Source organism: Telopea speciosissima, chromosome 8 (assembly GCF_018873765.1).
Source record: "Telopea speciosissima isolate NSW1024214 ecotype Mountain lineage chromosome 8, Tspe_v1, whole genome shotgun sequence".
Classification (NCBI taxonomy): Eukaryota; Viridiplantae; Streptophyta; class Magnoliopsida; order Proteales; family Proteaceae; genus Telopea; species Telopea speciosissima.
Window position 1 is genome coordinate 14,077,235 of NC_057923.1, and position 27,164 is coordinate 14,104,398.

Below are 27,164 nucleotides of genomic sequence, written 5' to 3' on the forward strand. Positions count from 1 at the left end.
AACTTTGTTTTGTCATGTAGCGAATCTTGATCAGTCTATGTAAACAAATCTAGAATCTCATGGGTACAGTTCGGGTGTTACCTAAACGGAGATGGTAATGTAGCGGAAGAGATCTAGAACTAAACTTTTGGTTACAAGCACCACGATCAACAAGGCTTCTTCGTGAAGAATTCTACATCGCAAATCCTTGGGAATTGATGGAATCCCACAGAGAACACGCTGGTAACTTGGAATACAAGATTGAGAGTAAGATAGGAAGAGAATTCTATGTTACAAGATTGCAATTAGGATTAGGGGGCTGATAATAGGAGCATATATATAACCAGCCCCCTTCCCATCTGTATTCCTAATAGAAATACAACTCACAAGGGGGAGGGCTACCTTAAGTTGCCGACTTACTCAACCAAACGGGTCGGGGTCTGCGTGGCTGCCAGTCTAAAACTTAACATGTTCACAATTCTTGGGTAACATCTAATCTACAATGTGACAGTTTTTAACATTTAAAATAGTTGTATAGAAACCAAAAAATTTAGGATCTTCATACTTATGGTGGGCAGATTCTCATCTATAATTTAATGCTATGTCAACTATATTCTTGATCTCTATTCAGTAAGTTCATTTATTAAAAAAATTAAACATTAAAAAAAGGAAAATGATGACGATATTGCTATCCTTCATACACTCTTTCCTCTCTTATTATATGGATCTCTTTGTATACGAATCATAAAGCATTCCCTCCAGTGCCCAGTGCCCTATTAGCTTCGCATAAGAAATTCCATTTTGCAGCTGCGGTGTGACAAGAATCCGGATCAACACATGAAAAAATTAAAGAATAAAACAAATGTTATATGTATTTGGGGAGAATACCTTTCTCATGACGTCAGAATACTGTTTCCTTCTTATGGGGTTTTTTTTTTCAATTATTTTTTCTTTCATGCTTAATCATGTGGCCCCATTTGAATGATTTATAATTAACTACTCGCACTACAATTGGGGTGGCGTGTAGATTCCCCCTACATTGGCATTCTAGGGAATCCTCTCCCAAATAATAAAAATATTCAGATGTAGGACCTAGTTTTTGTACATAGGGGCACCACTGGTAAACCCTATTCACATGTCAAATTCTAGTCCATATAGAATTTGCCAAGTAGCAAAACAAACCATTGAAAATTATGAGGGATCCAATACTGGTTAAAATATCAATAGTTGTGCATGAACATATATGATAGATTATGCCGTTAGATGGAAGGTTAAATGATTGAATTTGAGGCTTAAATGTTGCATAATCAATCCATCCCTTAAAAATCCGACAATTAAATTTTCCACATCACTCTCCAACATGGCAAAACTAGATTTGTCCATTAAGAAAATTGTTTCACAAACATACACATAAGAGGTCAATACAAAAAACAAAAAAAAAAAAAAAAGGCTGAGTTTCTTTCACCTATAGTGAAGAGATTCCATGTTTTTATTGCTGTTGGATGGGACTCAAAGAATAGTGTTAGGCTTCATACAAAAAGGTAAAGATTTATGACCGTTTAAACTTTCTTCAAAAGAAAAAAATGTCAACAAAAGCACAAGCTTTTGCATAATTATGAATAGGGAGAATGTTTTCTGTGTCGGGGGCGCAGGCTGCACCCAGACACATGGGGGTGGACGTAATGATCACCCTGCCCCTAAGTGGCAAGCCCATGTGTCTAGGCGCAGCCTGCGTTGCGGCACAGAGAACATGAGCCCTTATGAATATTATAGATTCCATAAAATAATTTTTGACTATTGTTAGAATTAAGAAGGGAGGGAAATTTTGCACTACAATATTCGTAGTGGTATTGAATTTTTTGTTTTTTCGGTAAAGGGGGCAGTGGGATTGAATTAGGACCATACAATTAACACTTGACCAACACGAGTTGTCAATTGGCTAATAATATGTGGTAGAAACAAAGGTTTATAGCCGTGTATGAAAACTTTTCCTAAATTCTATTGTTCTTTTATTATTTTTTTTCCCCTTTTATAGCAAGGAGTGTGGGGAAACAACAATGCACCTCTCTCTCTATAGAGTTAGTTTCTTTTACCAAACACCAAGAATCTAGGGTTATTATTACTCCCTACCTGTATTTGTTGGAAGTTTTTCTCTCGTTTATGGAGATGGTTTCTTTTACGAAAGACCCAAGAATCTAAGGTCATTATTGCTCCTTACCTCTATTCGAGTTATGAAATATTTTTAATCATTCCCTGACATTCATCCCACCGGAATTAAAGCCATCGCTGAAAGAATTCCTCCTTCACTAGAGCTTGAGGGAAAATGTACCTTTTTTTTGTAATTTTTCCATTTTTATGAAAAGGCGGGGCGGGGAATACACAATTTGTGTTTGTTAATTTGGTAAAGATTTTTGGCCAAATGAACAAATGGAAGAGGCCAAGTTAAAAGCATTCAAAACAATTGGGTTTCATTACCAAAAAAATAAGGGTTTTTTACAATTACCACCCCAAAAACTTTGATATCTATTATTACCCTCCTAAAAACTTTCAAACAATTGCTACCCTCCCCCGTTGCATACTAATAACTAATTGTCCTCCATCGTTACATACCCGTAACGGAGGGGGTTAGTCGTGAAAATGTGTCGTTGTCACGGATTTTGAAGACCAAAATATCCTTATGTCAAAACGAAATAAAACAAATCTTCAAATGGGATCCTTCCTCTTCACTTCCTCTTCACTTCACCTGTTGTAGCAAACCAAATTGGTTTTTTTTTTTTTCAATTCTATTAAACCTTTCAAAGGATAGGTTGCAGCGAAAGAAGAAGAAGAGCGATGGGCAATGAAAGGAGCGGGTTGCAGGGCAAGAAGAAGAAGTGAGGAGGGAGTGAGTGAGGGTCAGGGGCGGTGGGTTGGGAGGATTTGAGTTGTAGGGAAAGGAGGAGGAGAAATAAAAAATGGGTTTGTATTTCGAATAAAAAACAAAACCAGGGAGAGAGAAGTTAGAGATAGGAAGAATAGTGAGGGTTCTTCGTCTTCTTCGCAGAGGGGGTGGGGCAGTTTTAGACTTTTAGTGTAGCTTTGCTCCACTCTTACTATTGCTGCTCGTCACTCAGCTGCTTTGCCATGTTTCGACTTCCGACTTCAGATACACGCATGAATCGCCCAACTAGTGGTCGTCTCTGTCGTGGGTCACAAAATAGAGCTGATTCGTATTCATGTGTGCAAAAGAAAAGTTGTTCATATCCCATTAGATGCAGAATCGTTTCTTATTGTATCGTTTTCAATATCAAAGAACTCCCACTCGACAGAGATTGATTCGGTTATTATGGGCCAAGAACAGGGGTGGTCACAAATTGAGGGCCAAGGTATTGGGTTTCCATCGATTTTGGCGGTGCTGCCTACTCTTGGAGGTGGGGCGAGTTTCCAGGGGGGATTGGGAGGAAGAAAAGGGGGTGAGCAGGATTGCAAGAGAGGATTTGAGGAACCATGACAGCTACTTCAAAATTGGTCTTGGTAAGGGATTTGAGGATTTCAGGTTCTGGTTCGTAGAGGAGAAAGAAGAAGGCGGGAGGTGTTTCTTCTTCTTCTTCTTCTTCTTCTTCCCTTGCACATGAACTCCCATTCATCTCCCATCATACTGCATCTGGTTTCCACTGGCATCAATCGCATAGAAGAAACCATCTTCTCCAAACGTTGCAGAGATCAGAGGTCGATTTCTATTTTATTCCTCTGTTAACCTCTAATTTTAATTCAGGGTTTTGAGCTTTCCTGAATCTGAATCCACCTTAACGTTTGAATTTTTTTTTTCAAACCCTAACTTCCTGAATCTGAATCCATGGAAATGGATTTTGGTGGTTCTGTGTTTTTTTGGGCATGTGTTATCTCATTTGGCTTGATTTGAATCAATGAGAGTGGTTAATTTATCATTGGAGAGGTCATTTTTCAAACCCTAACTTCCTTCGCCGGAGAAGGAAGCCGACGATGTTCTTGTTCCTCCGATTTGCTGCAAGTGATGAAGTGAAGAGAGGAAGTGAAGAGGAAGGATTTGGACGAAGGGTATTTTGATCATATATAATTTGTGACAACAGCACAATATCACTACTAACCCCTTCCGTTCCGGAACTGTAATGGTGGGGATCATTTTGTCATTAGTATGCAATAGGGGAGGGTAACAATTGTTTGAAAGTTTTGGGGGGGGGTAATAGTAGATATGAAAGATTTGAGGGTGAGAATTGTAAAAAACCCAAATAATAATAATAATAATAATTGGATTCTTGAACGGTTTAATTGATCCCATGAAAAAGATCATACCATGCTTTTTTCGTGGATCCATTAAAGTCTGTTACACCTAAGAAAGCAAGGAACTCAATAGTGTCTTTTCTTCCTCCTTTTTCCTTGCGTTCATTTAGATGAAAGGTTCAATGTCTCTACAGGTCAGGTTCCTTATCTGGACTGCAAACCTAGTTTTGTCATAAGAAAATGTGACTATAATTTTAGCCATTTTGGTTGTATTGGAAGTGATATAGATTAACTAAATCTCTGTAAATAAAACAACATCGTTCAGGTGTTACCTAATACAGTGAAGAATGCAGCAGAAGAGGATCACAAGTGGGTAAGATAATTAGTCACATGAAATACGTAAATCTTCTTCGATCTCTAGGTACCCATTAGGTTTCTCCTCAAGAGACTCCCCACCACAAATCCAAGGGAGATGATGAATTCCCTCAAAGAACACAATACTAGCAGAGAGATGGAGTGAAAATCAAGACTAAGAGTGAGAATGTAAGACTAGGGTTTAGGCTTGGTAATGTATATTGTATGAATAGGAGTATGGGATCACCTTGAGTGGCCGCCCCTCTCTAAAACCCTAGCGGGTCATGCGACCCACGACTGCCCCCTTCTTTAAGTACTCGGATCTAGTTAGGCCTGATCTGGTTACTGTCTCAAATTTAATATTCAAATTTAGTCACAAGAGAGAGTTGGGCATGTCGCTAACTTTTGGTAAATTAGCAGCATACACAAAATTACAGTGCTTGAAACAGAAAGACAAATGAGTCTTTTTCAAAGGAGGAGAGAGGATTATATATGTTAAGTACCCTAGCAGCGTGTATCCAAAAAATTTCAACCCCGTATTTGTTTTGTTTTGTGCCACAAAGCCCATTGGTGGGGTAAGAAGATGGGATTGGGCGCCCGAGGAGACCGGCATTAGGTGATTGGAGGGGGGAGTGCAAGCCACATATATCTCTCCCATCATGTTGCATTGAATATTACTTTTTAAAAAACAGAATTTAATCGGTCTTGGTTATTAACCAGCATTTGAAAAATCGGAATGGTGAACTGGATCGGAATCTGCCCAGGCTGATCTTGAATCTGACCGTTCAAAATGGTGTCATTGGGATCAGATCCCGATTTCATGTTTTTTTTTTAACTCTATTATCAGCTCAATACCATTGTACATGTACAATAAAATAAAATAAAAATGGACAAGAGATCGTTGCTTGATCATGTAACCCCTTACCAATGTGAGAGTCAATGCGAACGCACACAAGCACATCAACACAAATGATGCCTTTTATTTTAGAAGAGGTTAGACGATTATTTTATGCGCTCCTATATCTGGGCATTGGAATTACGTGATAAAAAAGGTTCTTTTTCTCTAAAAAGTTTAATTAACCAACAGCCCTTTGCTCAGGTGGCTCACGATGGCACTTCATATGAAGTTGGTCTTTGTTTGATTTATGTGTCTCATAAAAAAAAAATTGCTTAGGTCACACTCTTATATAGTTGTGGTACAAACTATGATGATGTGAAAAGAGAGAATGTTTACTCATAGCACCCCGTTCTCTCTCCTCACATCATGAAACCCCCCTCCATTCCAATTCGGCTCTCATCCAATCATGGCGAGAGCTGGCAAGTCTAGCACAACAAATCAAAGTGGTTTTGGTCATTTCATAAGTGGGACCCGAATAGCCCCCTATAAAATGATCATAACCCGCCTTGTTTTTGAGTGTTTTTGTTGCGTTGGATCCTCCAACTCCCACCACGAATGAGGAGAGGCAGATCCCTCCATCCTAATGAAAAAAATCAAAGATTCTTAAAAAACAATAATAATAATAATAATAAAAAAAACTCTTCTTTATAATAATAATAATAAAATCAAAAATCATTCCTAATTATCTTCCTACAATGCGAAGTCATCCTTTCCCCTAAGAAATAAGAATCCCATCTGACAACAAAAAAAAAAAGGTAGAGAATCTCCTCACTGTGGGGTGAAGAGAAACTCTGTACTCTTATAAATATCAATAAAGTACCAATACAAAGCTGACTTTCGGCTTCGTACACATGTGGTGGGCACTAACATGGATTCCCTATCCCTCTTTACTATGCCTTTCTATCTCCCAAAAAGATTTGGGATCCTCTCCAATTACTGGATAGAACCAATGAGAGAAAACAGGGAGGGGAGCCTCCCCTCTAATCACGGATGGTCCAAACAAATTGGAGCATGATTTTTTAATCTATTGATGGGATCATGGGAATCTTATGAAACTAGGGTTTGCAACTCGGGTTGAACCTTGGGCAAATAAGCCAACCTTTCTTATGGGTGGTGGGCTGGGCTGGGCTGGCCTGAGATCCACCACCACCACTCCTTTTTTATCCCTCTCTCTTGGCAGAACATAAACCAAAATTGTTTGGAGCTTGGACTTAAAACTCCCCAGCCAACCTTCACCTAAGGGTGTAAATCGGTTTGGTCCAAGATGTAATGAATGTAAAATGAAACAGAATCGAAATTAATTGGTTTCAATTTCCCAAATCAAAATCGAGGAATCGGTTAAGTTTAATTGGTTTCCCCTTTACATCCTCTTTCCACCGGAGTTATGAAACAACTCCATTATTGTTGAGGGTTGATGTCTTGTATTTTGTAGACTGGATTTGTGGGTTGCCTCCGAAGTTAAAAACCGATAGGGCTTGAGGTTTTTAGGGTAATTAGGATTAGGAAAATTTGTATCTCTTTGTTTTTCTATAAATTGTTGTGATGTGGGTTATTAGGGTTATAAGAATTTCTTTGTAAACACAGAGAGATGTAAAGAAGAGAGCTTGTAATTCATTATCCTTTGGTAATGAAACTACTCTTATCACTCCACATAAAAAGGTATCTTAGTGAATCACTTAAATCATTGTGTTGTGGTTGTGTGTAATTGTTTCTTCTTTTTATTTATTGTGTTTTGTAGAACGTGACATACACAGAGGAATCGAAGTTAAAAAATCTGAAAATTTCAGCATTACATGAGTGTGGAAGTCAATAAAACCCAATAGAAACAAAATGGCAACGAGAGATGAGAGTGCGAGACAGAAATAACAATAAATATTTTTTTTGGTAAAGGAGAAAGAACAATAAATAGAAAGAAAGAAAATGATCCAAACTCTCTATCTTTCTCTCTCTCTTACTCTTTCTCCTTGTCTTAAGCTTCTTTTTTAAAAAGAAATATTATAACATTGAATCGATTTACCGGTTTATCAATTTGAAACAAACGGTTTTTCAATTAAAACAAATATTGAATTGATTATTGAGCCTTGTTTAATAACACTCCTGCTCTTTGATTCTGCTTATATCTATTTTGCGAGTACAAATTTTAAGTGGAATTAAGGTTTTTTTTTTGGTGGGAAGAAAGTGGGAACTTGGAAAATCAACTACCCGACCAGACCTAAAGCTGTTAGCGCCATCTGAGCTAAACGCTCAGCCCCAAGTGGAATTATGTTTAGTAATGCCTAATTTCATGTTTCCACAAATTAGACCGACCTCAAATGCCCTCCCAGAGTAGGGATTAAAGAACATAAGTTTTTTGGGAAATAGTTTTTTGTCCGAGAATGTGGCCTACGTCAGCCCTTACATATGCCTATCTCTCTCATCTTCAAAACAAGGGGGTAGAGATGTCTTTTACATATGGGGAGGAGAGAGATATTCACGGGAGTGCTGGCAAAGGCCACACTACCGGACAAAAAACTATTTTTCATTTTTTTAATATTTTATTTGTTCCAAAACAAGCCAACTTGGAACAAAGGCCATACAAAATAGAACTTGATCTCGATAATCCCATATTTTGAATTCCACTCGCAGAATTCTCCTTTAGCTCTAATGGTATCATATTCTTCTTCTTCTACTTTCATTTTTCCCTCTTCTTAGAAAATATGAAAAGGGAAAAGGCCATTCAGGTGTCAATTTCGATCCGATATAGTTGGAATCGATTAGAATGGATCCCAAGAACCTTAGAAATTGCCCTCATATTTCAAAACATACTGATTCTAGGGACCATTGGCATGAGTAGATCGAAATCAAGATAGGTCATGGTCAATTTTAATCCGAATTGATCGATTCTTCGATCTGATTCCTTATTTTTCAACAGTTATCAAGAGTGACCCACCTTGATCCAATCTGATTCCTATGGCAATAGTTTATCATCACAAGGGTGAAGAGAGAATCTCTTTATCCATGGGGATTCGATGTTATGATTGGATTCTCATCCTTTATTGACAAAGATTCAAAATACCTCTTTACTTGAATTAGAAAATCATATCCAGACAGAAGAGATTCTCTCTTCACCATAGATGACAAAAAACTTAATCATATAGAAACATCATATTCTGAATTGCTTGCTCTATTGCCTAATATAGGCAATCCCACAAATTAGTTGGTAATAGGGTTTTGTCAATTTTTTTTATCAAAAAGGATTTTGTCATTTTGTGTACTTATTTTTATGGAGAAGTTTTCTTTCATTTTTTTGTTTTTTTTAATAAAGATAATTTATCCAATAGAACAAAGTTTCAAAAGATTCAATGAACAACTGAAGTAAAATACAATTAAGGGGGAATCAATCTGAAATAAATCCTGTTGAACTAATGGAGCATAAGAAAATTTTCTTTCACCCACGATGGCAAAGAGTGAGAGATTTGGGTGTGGGTGAACTATGAGGAGCATTCCTACTTCGTGTCCATCATGGTTTTAGGTATTGGGATCAGATAAATTGTGGCCGATGCCGATATTGATCGATATTGTACACATGGTATCGCAAAATGGTTCAAAACAAATTATATCGGTATCTTGATGGACAAAATGATCAAATCCAACTTGATATGGCCGATCCATATCGATATCAACTCAACCAATACCGGTACTATGAGCCTATGGTTCCATCCATCTGATTCTTGCAACTTAACCCCCCTCCCCCTCTCATAGGATGATATGGTGCCAGATGTTGATCATGGCAGAGCTGATGTGGCAAGTAGGGACAACACTAATGTTCCACTACGCAGGAGTAACAGAAGGAGGACACGTCCAAACAAACTAAGGAATTTCATATAATTTCTGTTGGGATTTGGTGTCTGCTAAAGTGATATGAAAATAACTGAAAGATGCTGATCTGTAAAGGCTATATAAGCTCCTACCCAAAAAAAGGCTATATAAGCCACGAATGGTTACTGAAACGCAAGAAGAATTATTAGCTCACTCTCTCTCTCCTTTTGTAGGAGGCTCTACCCACAAATATTTTTTTTTTTTGATAGATAACCGGGTTATTCATTCACGCACGCCCAACACCAACAGAAAAACAGGATACATAAAATAATACTAAAAAAAGATAGATAGCATGATCAACAGAAGGTTTGGGTATACAGAACCAAGGCCGACGAAGCAGAAAGTGACCCGGTCTCGCATGCCATAGACTGAGTCCTTCGGAGAGGGGAATGGGTGAAAGCCATTGCCCCCGATAAAGTGCTGTCAGCACAGCAACTGATAAGCGCATGCACTCTCGTGTCAAAAAAAAGGACCCCATAAGTGCCGAGAAGATCTGCGTCATCATGCCCACGCTGCCGCTCCGAGAGGAGCTTCGGTGAACGGTGACAGGACCACAAGATCTGAAAGACGAGAGGGGTAACAGAGCCGGCCATTTCCACGGCGACACCAACACCAGAACCGGCGTAACCTGCAAAACTAAAAACTAAAAAAGAAAAAGAAACACAAGAAGAATTATTAGCTCACTCTCTCTCTTCTTGTAGGAGGCCCTACCCTCTGAAGTAGATTTGTCTTATCGTCTCCCACTTTCACCCTATCATATAGTATTACATCAGGAAAATTATCGCCCCCAGTACTGGGAGCGGTCAAGTGCGCATCATGCGACTGGGGCACCACACATGTGTGCACAGTGGGCCCCACCGTGCACACATGGGTGGTGCCTAGCCGCACGATGGCACTGGGCGTATTATATGGAAAAGTCACTCAAAACAAGTAGTGTAGGCTATGGTAGCGATCTCTTCATCTCTCTCTCTCTCTCTCTCTCTCTCTCTCTCTCTCTCTCTCTCTCTCTCTCTCTTACCAATGACAAATAAATTAAGGGAGAATATTCTCTATGCCGTAGTGTAGGCTGCCCAGATACATGGGCCTGCCACTTATGGGGTAGGGTGGTCATTGCTCCCACCCCCATGTGTCTGGGCGCAGCCTGCGCTGTGGCACAGAGAACAACGCCTCATAACTCAAACCTATTTATTTCTTCTTAGATAATATATTAAGAAAAAAATTCTATTCTTTGAATTCTAATTAATATATTAAGAAAAAAATCATTTTGTGCCACTTGCTCCTAGGTTCCTTTCTCTTCTTCTCTTTCTAGCTCTATCCTCCTCACATGAAAGGCCATACAAGAATGGTTTTCATACAAGAACCTAATATGGACTCTTATTTACATTAATATTTGAAAACTATGCCCCAATAGAGGATACAGACGGTACACTAGCACGGTAGCACCTCTCTCTCTCTCACACACCTCGAGTGTTAATAAATCAAGATTGATTAATTAGAATCGTTGTCCCCTCCAATTCGCTGCCCTCTCCAATTCCTCACATAGAGGTAGGAATAATCATCCTATCCTCTTCCCGAAAACACTACCCAAGGTAGGGTCCACACCTCCCTATTAGAGGAATTATCATTAATTAAGAGCACATAACCCCAACCCTTCATGTAGCTTTAGGGCCATCTAAACTCTTAGAAACAACTCCTCCAAGGGCCAAGGCTTCTAACTTGGATTGAATATGGTTCTTCCCAATCTCCTAATCCTCTCTCTTCTATTATCAAAACGGCCGTTGACTTTGATTTATGGTACCCCAAGATAAGGTAGTAGCTTCCACGCCCTTCACCCTTCCGTCTATAAATTTCTTCCGCAGCTGTTCTTCCCTAATCCCTCCAAACAATTAGCTATGGTCTCTCGTCTCCTCATCGCTTCTCTCCTTCTCTTCTGCTTGGTGGAGAACTGCTATGGTACTGTGCTCTTTTCTTCGCTCAAACGAACACTGGTGGTCACCGCTTCACCAAAAGCAGGAGAAGGTTAGTACTTGCCTAATCCCTTTTCTCCCTACCTTCCTTTCTCTTTTTTACCAGAATCAAGATGCCCAGATGAGGTTTCATACAGAATCATGGAAAATACTATTCGTAATTCATATGAAAGGGGTTTCTCTTTTTCTTAATTTTTCCCCCTTTGTGTCTTATTTCCTTGTGATGGGTGGTTACAGTGCTGAAAGCCGGAGAAGAACAAATCACAGTGAACTGGGGATTCAACCAGAGCTTCCCAGCTGGGACCGACACGGCGTACAAAAGCGTGAAGGTGAAGCTATGCTACGCGCCCATTAGTCAGATAGACCGTAGCTGGAGGAAGACCAACGACGATCTGAGCAAGGACAAGACCTGCCCAAACTTAATCGTATCCAAACCTTACGATACTTCGAAGAACAATGTAGAACAGAGCTTCGATTGGACCATTACAAGAGACGTTCCCACAGCAACTTACTTCGTGAGGGCTTACGCTTATAACTCCGCCGGTGAGGAGGTGGGTTATGGTCAGACTACGGATGCTAAGAAGACAACCAACCTATTCGAAATCCAAGGGATCAGTGGGCGTCACGCATCACTCGACATCGCCGCTGGTTGCTTCTCTGCTTTCTCCGTGGCGTCGCTGGTTGGATTTTTCTTTTTGGAGAAGAGGAAGGCAAAGATGTCGGTGCAGGAGTGAGTGGAACGTTTGATTTGTTTTCTTTCTTTAATTAATCAGTATTAAGGAGGGAGATAGTTTTAATTTTACTGTTATAAGGGGAAAGAATGATTAAGAGGGTTGGGGGGAAATTATTGTATAAGATGTGTTGGTTAATACTTAATAGCAATGTTTATGTTATTGTAAATTTTTCTTTTTTTAGGGGTAGGAGTTTGTTATAATTGCTCTAGTGGATTTTTAGATAAAAATTATTTCTGGGAATTCTATTTACACTGGCTCTAGGAAGGCATTTCTAAAGTATTGATAAATTATTTACAAAAATTGTTAATTGTTATTCTATGAGGGCGGCAGCGGCACAAGAGCTGCGCCACATACAACCATGTAACTTTCTGTTTCGTTTGTCTTAATTAAATGTTTCACCCATCTAATTTATGTCCTCTCTACCTCTTGTAGATTTTAAATTGTCAAATGAAGAAGAAAGTAATAAATCAACACAGATCCACGGTGCGCTGTCCTATCCTGATTGTGCTGCGCAGACACAAGGCCATGCACAATGACCTCCTTATCCCAGTTTGTGCAAGGTACTCGAGCAGGGGTAAGGCGGTCAATACACCACCTGTAGAAGATCCCGACTAATGTGGCTATCTTCCCCCTCCCCCAACCAGAAGTGATTTTCTTGTCAGCCACTTAGAAAAGAAATCTCTTACTCTTACTTACTATATCAGTCATGTGACTATTCTAATTGGACAATAATTTGTAGATGATCCATTCTACAAAAAAGGGTTCTTATCTCTGATTGTCCCTCTTCCTCTCTCTCTCTCTCTCTCTCTCTCCTTCCCCTCCCGTCTCGCCATCAATGCCTCGCCCCTGCAACTCCCCATCTCCTCCCCCCTCCCTCCTCCCGTCCTGCTCTCTGTCTTCTCTCTATTTGATTCCTTCCCATCCCCTCGCCATCACCGCCCCACCCCCGACACACCATCCTTGCAACTCCCATCCCTTGGGTCCCTTCTCCTCCCTCTCCCCCTCCAGCTCTCTCTCTGTAACTACTCTCCCTCCACTCCCCTCTGACTATCACTGTCGCCCCATGCAGCTCCCCTCTGTGAATCTCCAACGAGAAGCTCAAGTCAGGTATTATCTGAGGTAGGAATCGTTTTTCTGTCTTCCCTTGATATTGAAGTTTGCTTTTGTTATGTCGCTGTTGAGTGTCGTCGATGATCTATCCTCCTAGTGCTGTTAGGAATGCTCTCTCTACCATGGAAATGATTTCTTCCTACTTGTCAAAGAATGTTCATTATGTGCTTCAACTTCCCGCCCATTGATGAATTCTTTGAGATCTGCAACTACTCTGGCATTGTTAATCTTTGCATTTGAAACCATAGTTCCTACTGCAGTCATTACTCCAATCAAATCAGATGACCGCCCACCAAATGAATAATCCCCCTAACTGAGGCCCCTGCGTGCGTGCATTCCCATTGACTCCCACACTGATGTAGGGGTCATGCAATGGGGCGGTGTTCTTATTAGAACTTCTAACCTTCCACTCCAGCAATAAGCATTTTGTACCTTGTTAGACTCAACAGCAAAATTGGGCTTTTCAACATTTCAATCTTGAAATTTCAATAAGCATGATCCAAAAAATGAATCCCTAAATCATACAACCTAGAATAAAATAATTTTCTAGTAGATATTCAGATTTTTTGTAATGAATTAATTACTCATCTAATCATATGTTGATTTTTTCAATGCAATATGACATCCCACTTGTTAAATAAATAATGCTCTATTAATCATTTAAAAAAAAACCCCTACTCTTTGAAGCATTTGGGTCTTATAAAGAAACTAGAATCTTTGTACATGATGACAGCAATCAAATTTGATATGCTGTATACACAGAATTCTCATCCATCCCATGGTCAAAATGATCAAATAATGGAATATACTGCGGACCACAAGCCCTCATCCATGCACAAATCACTGCATGGTGTACAAAACTAGCTCACCTACAATGAATCAGTCCAACATGAAGATCAACTATATTATTCATTACAACAATAATCCGGAAGAATTTTGATGAACCTTGAAAAGATAGCAAAACTCTACCTGATAATGTTCCATTAAGATTCCTCACCTAATCAGATTGACTGAAGGAAGGTTAAAATCTGTTTTAACATGCAATACCCCTTCAACCTTATGCATACGAAAGCGAGACCAAAAGAAAAAAAAAAAAAGGTGGGGAGGGGGGAGACACAAAGAAAAAGACCACTACTTCGTTTAACTGCAGTTATCAGGAATTGATTTTGCTTTTCTTTTTTCTCGAGGCAAAGCTACTAGGCCCAACTTCAATGGATATTCGCTTCGTTCTGCAAATCAATAGAAAAGTTATGCAGAATCTCAATAACTGTGAGAAATGCATATCATATGCAAACACATAGAAGAAAGGATGTTTCGAGGGGCATACCGCTGGGAGAGCTCTCCTGACTCGGTGCCACTTCCATCTACTCCATCTGATGATGAAAACCAACAGTTTAAATCCATACTTGGCAAAGCATAGCTTGGAGGCATTACTTATTCAGGGGACAGGTGTCTTATAACCAGTTCACTAAACTTCCTTGCTTGTAATCATAAATGGAAATGTTACTTCACTATTTGAATTTGTCTAAAGGTTAAACCAATTCACTTCACCCAACCAAGGTTGATGTTGTGAGTTTGTCCCTCCTAGAAGCTCCTAGATTCATCTTACTGTGCAAGAGGTTACAAATCCAAGTTTTGGATTACCAAAAAGCTCACCATCATTAAAGCAATTGTTCAGAAGTACACCTGGATTACAGGGTTGTTTGGACTGCTACCCAATCCAACATGCTAGTGTGGGATCAGGTAAGAAAGAATAAGTGAATAACTGAAAAGAGAAAGTCGGGCTATGTTTAATAAATCATCTCAGTTCCAGGTACTAGAGAATTAAGGAGGGGTTATCCAAAGAATTTTCTCTTTGAAACTTATAGCTCCTAGATTGACCCCTGAGATGAGTTATGCTTGTTTGCCAATTTGTCAACAAGATTGAGGCATACACTATTCCACTCAACCAGAAATAGTACAGTTTATATGATTTTAAGCAAGCACTAGATAACACCACAATCATTTACATTTTTCGGTATCCAAGGAAAACTGAGTGCCATAATCAATTTGTTTACTTAGTATCTGACTGTTTTAGTAATTGAATATAACTATTTTCTAATCCTGCTAATGAAGGGGGGCATAAGATAGACCAATGAATTCAAATTATTTAAAGATGTTAAAATAGCTCATACTTTAAGGCCATTATCACACTTACCCACTTTAATACCTTCCTCAGATTCCTGCTCTGAGTCTGTACCCCATCGATCTCCACCATCATCATTATCCCAGCGGCTCCCAACAGGAGGGATCCAGAAGTCGGTTTCTTCTAAATCATTTTCATTATCACTAGATCTCCTTGGCCGAGAGTCATCCAGGCCAGCGTTGTTTTCTAAATCCGTCTCCACACCATTCATGTCTGATTTTGAAACCTTGTGAGAAAGCTGCTTACTCTCTACCAGTACTGTGTCACATGATGCTAGCTTTTCTTCTTCCTTTTGTTCTGTTCATAAAACACCAGCATTTAAAAAACAAGTTGGTGGATATTTGTAACATATAAGGTCAGAAAGCTCCAATGTGAATATATAAGAAGATAACCATCCCATAAACACTGCACACATATCTATTTTATCAACATAATAATATTGACACTTGAACACTGACAAACTGCAATGCTACAATGAAAAGCTAAGCCAAAAGTACATTGATTCTGAAACAAAGAGAAAAAAAGAAATAAAATTCGAGAACGCAAGAACAAAGGCAACTGTTACAGCCTTACAGGTTTTAGAAAAGGGTTTCAATGGCGCACCTTGTCAGAAAAAGATGAGAAAGTGCTAGAAAATCAAAATACAGACCTAATTTATGGAGGAACCTTCTCCCATTTATATGCTTCCATATATGTTCCTCAGATTTATTGATGGTATCTCCTGTCAGCTTACATTTTAACTTTGATCTGCAATAAGATGGTAGACATATGAATAATGGAGGGTACCAAATAATAATAGTAACAATGCAAAAGACTGTCACAAGGAATAGTCAAGTTCAAACATTCAAAGTAAGTTGTATTCTCCTCTTTTCTGTCAGTTCAGTTGTAACTTACTCAATATCATTATAAATAATACCAACCGATGCCTCACTTATCACTTGAGAAAGTATTGACCAATGGATTTGCTAACCTCACAGAAATGGTGTCACAGGTATAATCAAAATCCTATCCAAAGACATCACATGAGATCCTTTGAATTTGAAAAATAGGGGATGGTGGATAAAAATAAAACAAGAATACTTCTACTGAGTTGAGATTGTGACGCTCATGAGGTTCACAGATATGTGACACTAGAATTTTCTTCACCAATCTACAATTAGTTCATGGTTTCATGGCATCAAACACCATTCCAGTCACGGACTCCTTAGCATCGGAAACTGCTGTTACACTGAAGTGAGTAAAGATTATCATGGAAGACTGAAACCACTGAAAGGTTTTCATGTTCCTATTCTTCAATGCACCTGATTGGTTGAGCTCCATCTCATGATGACTATGGTCAGATGACAATGGATATTCCAAACAAATGGAAAAGGCTAATACCAGTATAAATGTTACAAAGCCAGATTCATGGCAAAGGGATTTGGCCCAAACCTATTCCTCACTGTGGAGGAATTCACAGCCCAAAGAATTTGTGCAATTGCTTCACCATTGTCATGAATGACGTCTCATTCAAAGGTTCTATGCAGCATTAGAGGGGTATTCATGTGGCAGCCAGCACTAAATGTTTTCAGGGGTCACCCCCATTAGTTCATTGAGTAGCACAAATTCATAAGCAGTCCAAGAACCAGGAACCTGGTACCAGAAATTACATAATCATCTTTTGGAGCTTGTATTCAGAGGTCTGGCAACTGATTTAATTCTTTCTTCATCACAATAGACCTAATATTAAAACCGAATTGGTCTATGTTGATAACCTTTAAACTACCAAGTTTGGGTTGGACACTACAGTAAAAGATCTCAGGCTACTCCATTTCTTCGGGGGCATTGGAGTTCTTTATCATCCTTTTGGTTCCATTGTGGACATCTTGAAACAATTCAAAATGGATGAGGCCAAGCAATCAAATACACTAGAAACAAGTCTTACTCCAGTTTGCAATTTCGTTTCTTCACTTACCATTGATACTGAACATAGTAGTATTCTAGGCACTCTACCGTACTTGACTCTCACCAAACTATATATAGATTGCAATCAACATATAATCCTACTCCACACACAACCTTGCAAGTTGCAACAGGTCACTGGATGTCTGAAATATTACTTTGATATCTCAAAGATCCCACCATAGCCCAGAAGGTTGCATACTATTGTTGTTCTTCATCCTATTCAAGTTTTCAAGCCATTAGAAGACCCATCCCTTCAGCCGAGCTGCTCTGCTGCTGCCCAATCTACTGTTTTAAGGTTACTTTCTATTTTTTAGCTTAACTTTCTAATTCCTTTCCCTCAACCCCCTGCCCAAGCTAGGCATACTTTTCTTCAACCTTTTGAGCACACACCTTCCCCCCTCTAAGACCCCCACTCAATCCAAGTTTCAGCCTCATCTGCCAAGCAGATTGGTTGCTATTGGGTTTTCTCTCCAATTCTGCCTAAACCCAGTTTTTCTAGCCTTCTAGTGAAATTGGTAGAGGAGAAACCTGCTGCTGGTTTGAATTTTGTTTAAGCCCGCCCTTGAGTTCCCTACTGTTTCAGACCTATTCCATTTCCCTAACCGAACCCTAGACCTATCCCTTAACCCATTCTATCATCCCAGCCCTATTTCCATCAAACTAAATCACCCCCCTGATTTTAGATCTTGTTTTGGGATTGTTCAAGTCTTCAACCTTTCCTACATTAGGTTTTCCATCCCACAACCAAAACATGCCGAAGTCGATTCTTATTTCATACAAAAAACAAAAATTACTGCTCATCAAGGTTCCAACCCCAATTTATTTTCCATCAAGTCCTCCTAGTGGAAATTTTCACAAATGCCTGAACTTCATGATCACGAAGATTTACTCAGCTAGAGAATGGAAACTTAAATAAATTTGAATTTAAGATTTAGAACACAAGTTGTAAGCCCCTTGTTGCAAATCAATAACAAAGGAAGCAGAACATTAAACTAAGGCAGCAACCCACTCCTAAATTAGTAAAATATCACCGAGTAGAGATGTTTTCACCCCTCATTCGCTCTAACAATTTGCTAAGCTAGAATTAATTCACAACTTCATTTATAAATATAGCCCTACTCAACAATGATGAGTGAAAAGAGGGGGAAAAAAGGAAAACATCAAAAGAGAGGGAGGAACATATTAAAGAGATACCGGCAGAGAGGATCCTGTTTGAACATGTTGAGGGGGGGTTTCTGGAGAGAAAGAGCAGAGTCAATGAGACCCAATCGACAGCGCTTGCTCTGACCATAGGACCCCATGTCTTTGGCGGGCAACTCATGGCCAGTCTCTATGCATTTGAATCGACCGTTCTCCAGCTCCTTAAACGTCGGCGACCCCAGCAGGTTATGACCCTCCTTCACTTTTTTCTTATCCTTCTCTTCTGCAGCAGAGTCTGGTTTTGTCTCCTCCACCGTCGCCATAGCTTCTCCAGTGAAATAATACCAGAGACCGTAAACCTCAAACCCTTTTTATGCGTTCTTACAAAATGTCTTTAGGTTTGCCTCTGACGCATCCCTCGTTATAATCCTCCAGTTTATCTTCACGCTCTGGGTCTGTCTCCAAGTCATCAACCGTTACCCATGGTAGGATGAAAATTTTATCCTTTAATAGTATAAATATTTCATATTTTTGGATTGGTGTATGACGGTACCAAATAAAATTGATAAAAAAAAATTTGAATTTAAGTTTATGAATATGTGACTTGATTATTCATTGATTTCAATATTAGTGATAAATTTATTATTGTAACGGGAGTTGTAATAAATCAATGAGAACAAGATTATGAATAGGGAAATTGATATGTAAGAATGTTTCCATTGATCTCTTTGTTTACTAGTCAAAATTAGTTGAGCATTTAAATGAATGATTTGATAGGAGGGTTCATTTTGTGATTTCAATATTAGTTATCTTCGCTTATGATGATAAATAATGATTTCGTTACAAATACTATTTATTTATCAAATTCAATATTAGATATCTTCTCATTGCAAGTCATTTCTCTTGTGTTCGATTACAACATGAATAAGTCAAATCAATTTCCCTATTCTTGGTTGCTTACTTGTTTGATTTGGGAAGATGATTTAAAGTGTTTTTATTGAATCTTTCTTCATTATAGCTTATTAATGTATTTCATTATGATTTAAGCCCGAAAAATAAACTGATCTAAACCGATATTAACCCGATATTAAAAAGGCGAAATAAATCAAAACTGACCAAAAATCAAAATTTTTAAAGAGTTTGGTTTTGGTCTCACTCATTCCCAAATGGATTCAACCCAGCCGAAAATCAGATCGAACTAACCGTCTGACACCCCTTGCCACGTGACCAAGCAACAATCTCTTGCCCTTTAATAAATAAAATAGTTTTTCAAGGAAAAAGAATGTATGCTGATCTTGTAGAGCTTGTGCCCAAAAAAGGAGCAAAACGAATTACCGCTCCACCCCAGTGAAATAAAAACTCTCATCTATGTTGATGCCCCAGACACTCTAATTGGCCCTCATGTTGGTATAGGGGCCACGCCGTGACCATACAACAATCTCTTGCCCTAATTCTAAATTAAAAAAGGTAAGAGTATCACTGCTTGGTCGTGTAGCCTCTGCATCATCGTGGGGGCCAATGAGAGCGCACATAAGAGTATCAACACGGATCAAAAACTTTTTATTTCAATAGGGACCGGACAATAATTCTGCATGCTCCTGTGTCTAGGCATAGGAGTCAAACTACCAAGCAACATTCTTTTTCCCTTAAAAAAAAAATTGTTTTTAATTTCACTTTGTCGGCATGGTTTAAGGAATAAAAAATTAGATAGGGATCTCTCTCGGCCAATATTGATATTGATCGCTCTGAATCGATCTAGATCAGATGGAATTGCCATTTTCACTACTTTTTTTTACCTTCAGTTGTGCTAGTGGATTGGCATTGGATCGCCCATGGTTGATGTCGATCCAATCCCCAGATTATGAACTAGGGTTGCAAGTTTGGCCCTATCGGCCATGGCCCGCCCTGAGCCCGAACAAGGCTTGGGCCGAAATATCTGACTCTAAGAGCGGGTTAATGTTAGAAATTTTTGGCCCTAAGTCAGGGTCGGGTTGGGCTAGGGTTGAGGCCTCGTGCTGAACCCGACCTGGCCCAGCCCAACCTTGTTTTAAGTTATACTATAAATTATATATTGATATACTATATATTTTATAAACTTCAAATGTTACATTGGTATATAATATATCCAGCCAAGGGGACTCAGGGTTGGGTTGGGGTTTTAAAAAGCCTAGCCCAACCCAACCCGACCCGACCCGACCCGCAACCTTATTACGAACCATGTTTGTCGAGGGGGATTTAGATTTTACTGGTTAGAGTTGACAGTTTGTTTCGTCAACAATTACCCCTCCCTTTCTAGGTTATATAGGTAGGATCCAGATCCTCTACTGCCGAGTTGCTTAGAAGGACCGTGTTACACAGACACGGCGAGGTGCGCAATGACTGCCTTACCTCCACTCAGGCAAGACGCTTGGGCAGGGGTAAGGCAGTCATTGCATGCCTCACTGTGCCCGCGCAGCACGGTCCTACCAGGCAACTCGGCAATAGAGGATCCAAATTGTATATAGGTATTGCAGTATTGGTATTCGTATCAGTCTCATTTGATATCGATACGATACCAATACGGATTAGTTGAAAACTTGGAATTGGGTCAATATCAACAATCGTACGTAATTTGAAGGAAAAAAAACCAGTGCACCCTCTAATTACCCCATGCATGCACAAGGGCCCACACTCCCCCCTAGATAGGTGTGAATGAATAGCCAAAATCCGTTTCCGTATCCATTTAGTACTATCTGAATCCGTCCGAAAGCTAAATAAATGTGGATACGGATAAGCTAAAGCTATCTGAAAAGCTATATTTACATGTAAACAGATAAAATATCTATTCTCTATCTGTTCCGTATCCGTTTAGCATTATCCGAATTTGTCCGAGAGCTAATCAGATGCGGATGTGGATACAGCACTATCCGAATCGAATCTGATCCGTTTATATCCCTACCCACAAAGAACGCTCACCCTTTTTGTATTAACCCAATTCATTTAATCTGGATTGTGGATTGGTCTCGGGCTCCATATTCGCCGATAGATTAATATAATATCTCGTTACCCAAAAAGTTCATTTTTGTTCTGCCAATGAAAACAAGACACTCATGTGGTTTAGGGTGTTTCTATAATTCTACAAAACCAGAGAGTCATAGCCATAAGCAACTGCGTACTATCAGCTGTCTCCCTCTCTGCTGTGCGGTCTACACGGAGGAGCTATCGGACGATTCGGACTGGACGACCGAGTCATAATCCAACTCCGATCGCTCTAAGCCTCAGTCACGCCCACTGAAACAACTTCGTTCGACGAAGTTCGAACGAAGTTGTTCGGATTCTTAAGATTATTGCAAGTAAATCTCTCTCTCTCTCTCTCTCTCTGCATATCCGCTGATGTGTGTGTGTTTGTTACTCTTGGTTATGATTATAACCCAGTTAGATTCTTGCTTTATTGTTTCCGAGCAATAATTTAAGAGGGAAAATTCTCCATCTTCTGATCTCTTAACACATTGACTTAGTTGGAATGGCAATTTGTGTTTTTTTTTTAATCCATGATTTGATTTATATCCTGATTCAGAGCATCTGATCAACTTATGAGCTTCTTAATCTCTGTCTCTCTCCTCTCGTTTTAATTTGGACCCGAGCTCCATTACCATAACAACTTCGTTTGGCGAAAGTTTTGAACTTTGGAGGGAGGAGATTTAATATGGGTCACCGATGGAACCCCTTGGATTTCCAGGTGGGTCTTGAAAAGAGTGGATTTAGGTTTCATCCACTCATGTCTAGGATATCTCGCTTCCTATTTTGTTTTGTTCATCGATTCGTCTTTGGCACATTGGTTACTCGTCCCTCTGGAGTGTGCAGAGACTTGATGTCGCGAGGGCATCAGCAACTACCTTTTATTTTTTTGGTTAGAGCATCAGCAAGCACTTGTTGTGGCGTGAGTTATGCTTCTCTGTTTAATGCTTAATCATCCTAACATTTTTATTTGGAATTATAATCATAATATGCTTCTTTCATTTATGCTTACTCATCCTTATCTATGTGCCCAATGAGTGCCCCATTGCATCTCTTACCCAGTTACTCCTTTGTCCAGTTGGTGAGTATTCTGACATCAAATTAATTAAGCCCATTAAATTACCTTTGGAAATTTCTTACACATTTCCCTTGAAGAGGTCGATTGTTTATGCGAACAACTGATTGAAGATGTATGATTCCTCAATAGCAATGGATCAGGAAGAATAGGTTTGATTGCCATTCTTGTTATTATAATGTGGATCTGCTTGTTGCATACATGTCTTTTCAATAATATGTCATGTAGTTGCTGGAGTTTTGCTGTCCTTAGTGATATTATACTTGTTCGAGAGCCTTGTTTATTGTGATGAACTACTTCACATGTGCTATTAATTTCATCAACAGCGAAGGACTGATAGGTGGCTAAACCATACCATTAGGCCATTAAGTCATTAGGAAAATTCTCCTTGTTTCCTCTCTGGAATAGTTTTACTGTTTGAGACATACTGGTAGAGTCTCAGACCAGTAGCTTTCCTTTTTCTAATTCTGAATGAGGAAACCATTGTGTTGTTCTATGGATCCCTACCAGTCACCCCCCATCCAATGCCATTTGCCAATCCTGCTGCATCTATGCTAACCTCATGACGTAGGGTCGTAGGCAGGTAGTAGGTTAAATGGCTTTTCCTCATACTGCTTCTTTGACATGTATGCTTCATGTTTCTTGATCTTGATGGCTGTTTAATATAATTGATACAGAAATCTTTACTTTGTGTGCAGCAATTAGAAGTTGGGTCATTTATATATTTGTAGAGGGTGGAAGAGAACCTTTTGCTGTTCAAATGAATCATATTTTCTTGACTGTTTTTACTATTTAACAGGATACCCGTTCCAGTGATTCACCAATGGCCTCCACAAATGGATTAGTGGGCGTACAAGGGAAGCAACCACTTTTCTCTTTTGGGGTTATATCAGATGTCCAGTATGCTGATATTCCTGATGGTCGCTCATTCCTCGGAGTTCCCCGATACTATCGTCATAGTATTCTAGTCTTGCAAAGGGCAGTCAGCAAATGGAACAGCCTCCAGAAGCTGAAATTTGCAATCAATTTGGGGGACATTGTTGACGGGTTCTGCCCTAAAGAGCAGTCTTTAACAGCTGTACAGGAAGTTGTTCAGGAATTTGAGAAATTTAATGGGCCTGTCTACCACATGATTGGCAATCATTGCCTCTACAATCTTACTCGAGAAAAATTACTCCCTTTACTGAAGATTCCTACTCTGGAGGGGCATGCCTACTATGATTTTTCTCCAACTCCAGAATATAGATTTGTGGTTCTTGATGGCTATGACATTAGTGCTATTGGTTGGGCCAAGGAGCATCCTAACACGTTGGAGGCCTTGAAACTTCTGCAGGAGAAGAATCCTAATGCAGAAAAGAACAGTCCAGAGGGAATGTGGGGTCTTGACAGAAGATTCCTGATGTTCAATGGAGCAGTTGGGAGGGAACAGTTGAAATGGCTAGACAATGTCCTTCAGGATGCTAGCATGCATGAACAGAAGGTGGTGGTCTGCTGCCACCTACCTCTTGACCCAGGTGCATCATCCAAAGAAGCTCTTCTGTGGAATTATGACGAAGTTATGGATGTGATTCATAGATATAACTGTGTGAAGGTTTGCCTAGCTGGTCATGACCACAAAGGTGGGCACTCAATTGATTCACATGGAGTTCATCATCGTGTCCTTGAAGCTGCTTTAGAGTGCCCGCCAGGCTCAGATGCATTTGGTCATGTTGATGTGTACCATGACAGGTTAGCTCTTTCCGGAACTAACCGTATGAGTAGCACTGAGATGGTATTTCATTCCTGAATTTACTTATGATTGAATGATCAGATGTGGCATCTCTCATGCGTTTTATTAGCACTGAGTGTATGCCAATTCATTTGTTTATAAAGAAAAGACATCTTCAGATGGCTCCAAAACCTTGAGACTCAGGTGGGGGGCTCTGTAAGTAGATAGTTAACTGGGATATTTTTAGTTCTGAGTATTGGGACATTTTCCCTTTTAGAGGTGTGCATGCAATATAGATGCATTATCTGGTATTTACGCTACATTTAGTTTTCTTCCCCCTCTATCCTCTAAAACTTTGTTGCATACTTCTATCAAACACCTAAATGTATTAGTTCCTCAACAGGGCACAAGGAACACCAATGATACCTGCCTATCATTATTTTGTAAATATAGGCACTGGGTATATAGTTAAAGACAATAGTTGAAACCCCAGGCTTCTCTATTATGTAACTTAAGCTCGAGAAGCAGAAGCCGTGGTAGGTGTTTACTTCTGGCTGATTGTTGAGAATGTAAAGCTTCCAGCATTCCAACAACACTTCATCAGCTTTGGGTATATTCTGTGTTTTTGAGAAGTAGAAGCAATGGTAGAATGATGAATGAAGTCTTTATTTTCTCCTCCATTGGCATTATTAAGTCAACTTGTTATTGAAGAGAATGAAGCATTCATATTTGATTGATTTGTGAGAATGGAAGCCTTCATATTTGTTATTGCAGGGAGGGTGGTCCCATACCTCCATGGAGGGTTCAGATCTGTCCCCACCCGCCCCCATGTGGGTAGCAGATCTGAACTCTATTGCAGGGGCCTGCCTGGGTCCCAGATAATTTTCAGGCTAAAAAAAAAAACCTTCCAGCATTCTGCTGCTCTCCTTGGTCTCACATCACACAAATTCTTTTTTTTTTTTTTTGGGGGGGGGGGTTGGGTTTGTGTGTGTAAGTGAAGGATAATATTAAAAAAACTTTTGAAAATAAATCAAAGGGCAAGTAAAAGAAGTTGTCAACTTGTCATTGAAGAGAATGAAGCCTTCATATTTGATTGATTTGTGAGAATGGAAGCCTTCCACCATTCTGCTGCTCCTTGGTCTCACATACACAAATTCTGTATTTTTTTTTTTGGTTGGGGGGGGGGGGGGGCGGGGGAGGGGTGTGAGTGAAAGATAATATTAACAGGAAACTACACAGTTCCAATAACATCCAACAGCCGTTGGGAAATAATCCTCCCAACAGATTTTGCATCAGCTTAATTGGCGGTAAACAAATAACATCAAATTAAGGCCACTACCCAATGCTGATAAACCCTTGATGCTCAAACGTGTTTATTTGTCATGTAAGGGCCTGATCACACCTGTGCAGGAATCAGGATTGCAGGGTCCTGGGAGGGGTGAGTCTAGAGACTCATCATGATAATTCACTAGAAGACCCAAAATGTAAGGATGATGCTTATGTGGACAGTCCTCATGCCAAAGATAAATTCACAATTTATTCGGGGATGGCAAAGGAATCATTATTAGCATACCTTCATTGGCAATCAAATTTTCTGGACTTATTCACAATATTATCTACCAGTTCAAAAATTTCAACTGCTTATGAACTTAGGTTCTTCGATGGGATGGGTGGATACGCCTAACCAGGCCCTACTACAACACAAGCAGCAGCTCTAGATGAGCCCCACGGAGAGTCATGCGTTAGAACCAAGTTGAAAAACTACACACACTGGCGCGATCGCAGATGAGATATTAGGCTTAAAAGTCAGCTGAAAATTCAACACTAGAATGATAAATTTAACATTTGGACCATCATAATCGAGCTGATCAAGAACAACCTATCGTTTGGAACATTATCGGATTTGACATTAAACTAGTAATTTTGTTCTATTCCTTTGTGCAGAAATAAATAAACCATCTTCTAAAATTATGTGTAACACTATAATTTGAGGGGGCAAACAGAAAAAGCATATGGGGCAGAAGATAACCATTCAACCCTGGTCGCTCCAGACACGAACACAACCCCCAAAAAATGAAGAAAATAAAATGCTTACAACATATGTATTGTAAGTTATTCGAACAAAAGAAATATTCTGCATTAAGAGATCCTCTAAACTTCATGACCCAGCCAATGCTCCTTGTCTTTGCGTGCATGGGATGGCATCAGAAGTAGAAACATCAGAAACTGAAACTTTCAGTTTTCTGAAAGCTTATTTGAACTGTTAAGATGGCGGCTACCAATTTTCAGATGGAGGTATGATCTGATGAACAAGCTTTTCTGGCAATTTTCTTGTTGCCTGAAACACCAATCCTTGTAATTTTAATGCTGAATCAAAGGATTAAATGCTGCAAATTCATTTTTCTAGTGCTGGGAGCTGACCTGGAAGTGTCTCATGTGCAAAATTGGCTCACATCCAACATCTGCAACTGATTTTCCAAGCAGGGTTCTTGAATTGAATCGTCCAGCTTCATAGGTTGAAAGTGCATTTTTATCATCAGGTAGCTGGTGGCATACTCTTAATAGTGAGCTGAGAGAATTCATCTGACGGCCAGAAGTAAACATGAGTCAAAATGTGATTTCTTCAAAGGCAAATTTGAAGAGAATATTTACAGCCAAAGGTCAAACAACGTATTGAGGACTGCAACCTTAGCATCCACCAACCTGTTACAGTTGCAAAGCATACACCATGGCAGTCTTAACATTCTGAAACATCTTATGGTTCTCTAATTGTTTCATTAGTGGAACAATAAAATTGGATATGGATCATGGACAAAGAGAAAGCATATGGAACCATCCAATTTTTAAAGGTCAAGATACTACAGGCTCTTATCAGACTATCAGACTGATAATCATATGATATTAAAGGCTCATCAAATTAATAATCCAAAACTGAACTTTGACCCCCAGAAATTTAGCAAGATGAGTTTTCCCACT

The 27,164-nt window shown here is 39.4% G+C and overlaps 4 protein-coding genes and 1 long non-coding RNA gene across 7 annotated transcripts in view; 3 read left to right on the plus strand and 2 right to left on the minus strand.

Moving 5' to 3' along the window:
* Nucleotides 1–26,405, plus strand: LOC122670845. Its single transcript, XR_006334269.1, has 3 exons — nt 1–11; nt 15,942–15,949; nt 26,333–26,405. It is a non-coding gene; the product is annotated as an uncharacterized LOC122670845 (long non-coding RNA).
* On the plus strand, nt 11,185–12,166 carry LOC122670844 (high-affinity nitrate transporter 3.2-like). The gene is made up of 3 exons (XM_043867853.1): nt 11,185–11,347; nt 11,533–12,087; nt 12,138–12,166. The coding sequence occupies exons 1-2, from the start codon at nt 11,221–11,223 to the stop codon at nt 12,027–12,029; spliced, it is 624 nt and encodes a 207-aa protein (XP_043723788.1). The 5' UTR covers nt 11,185–11,220; the 3' UTR covers nt 12,030–12,087; nt 12,138–12,166.
* Nucleotides 14,229–18,743, minus strand: LOC122670843 (surfeit locus protein 2-like). Its single transcript, XM_043867852.1, has 5 exons — nt 18,463–18,743; nt 15,974–16,071; nt 15,337–15,621; nt 14,467–14,512; nt 14,229–14,368 (listed from the first exon to the last, which is right to left on the minus strand). Exons 1-5 carry the CDS (start codon nt 18,729–18,731, stop codon nt 14,293–14,295), a joined length of 774 nt encoding a protein of 257 aa, XP_043723787.1. The 5' UTR covers nt 18,732–18,743; the 3' UTR covers nt 14,229–14,292.
* Nucleotides 21,604–24,474, plus strand: LOC122670842 (manganese-dependent ADP-ribose/CDP-alcohol diphosphatase). 3 transcript variants are annotated; one of them, XM_043867848.1, is made up of 3 exons: nt 22,151–22,225; nt 22,298–22,327; nt 23,280–24,474. In XM_043867848.1, the coding sequence occupies exons 1-3, from the start codon at nt 22,166–22,168 to the stop codon at nt 24,264–24,266; spliced, it is 1,077 nt and encodes a 358-aa protein (XP_043723783.1). In that variant the 5' UTR covers nt 22,151–22,165; the 3' UTR covers nt 24,267–24,474. The 3 variants fall into 3 exon arrangements, with proteins under 3 accessions (XP_043723786.1, XP_043723785.1, XP_043723783.1); XM_043867851.1 differs by lacking the exons at nt 22,151–22,225; nt 22,298–22,327 and adding an exon at nt 21,604–21,740; XM_043867850.1 differs by lacking the exons at nt 22,151–22,225; nt 22,298–22,327 and adding an exon at nt 22,064–22,126.
* LOC122670841 (quinolinate synthase, chloroplastic-like) overlaps nt 26,339–27,164 on the minus strand; it is an 11,627-nt gene continuing 10,801 nt past the window's right edge. Inside the window, exons 6-7 of the mRNA XM_043867847.1 lie at nt 26,610–26,771; nt 26,339–26,526 (exon numbers count right to left, since the gene is read on the minus strand). Coding sequence (XP_043723782.1) covers nt 26,464–26,526; nt 26,610–26,771 — 225 coding nt within the window. The 3' untranslated portion in view covers nt 26,339–26,463. The remainder of the gene's footprint in view (nt 26,527–26,609; nt 26,772–27,164) is intronic.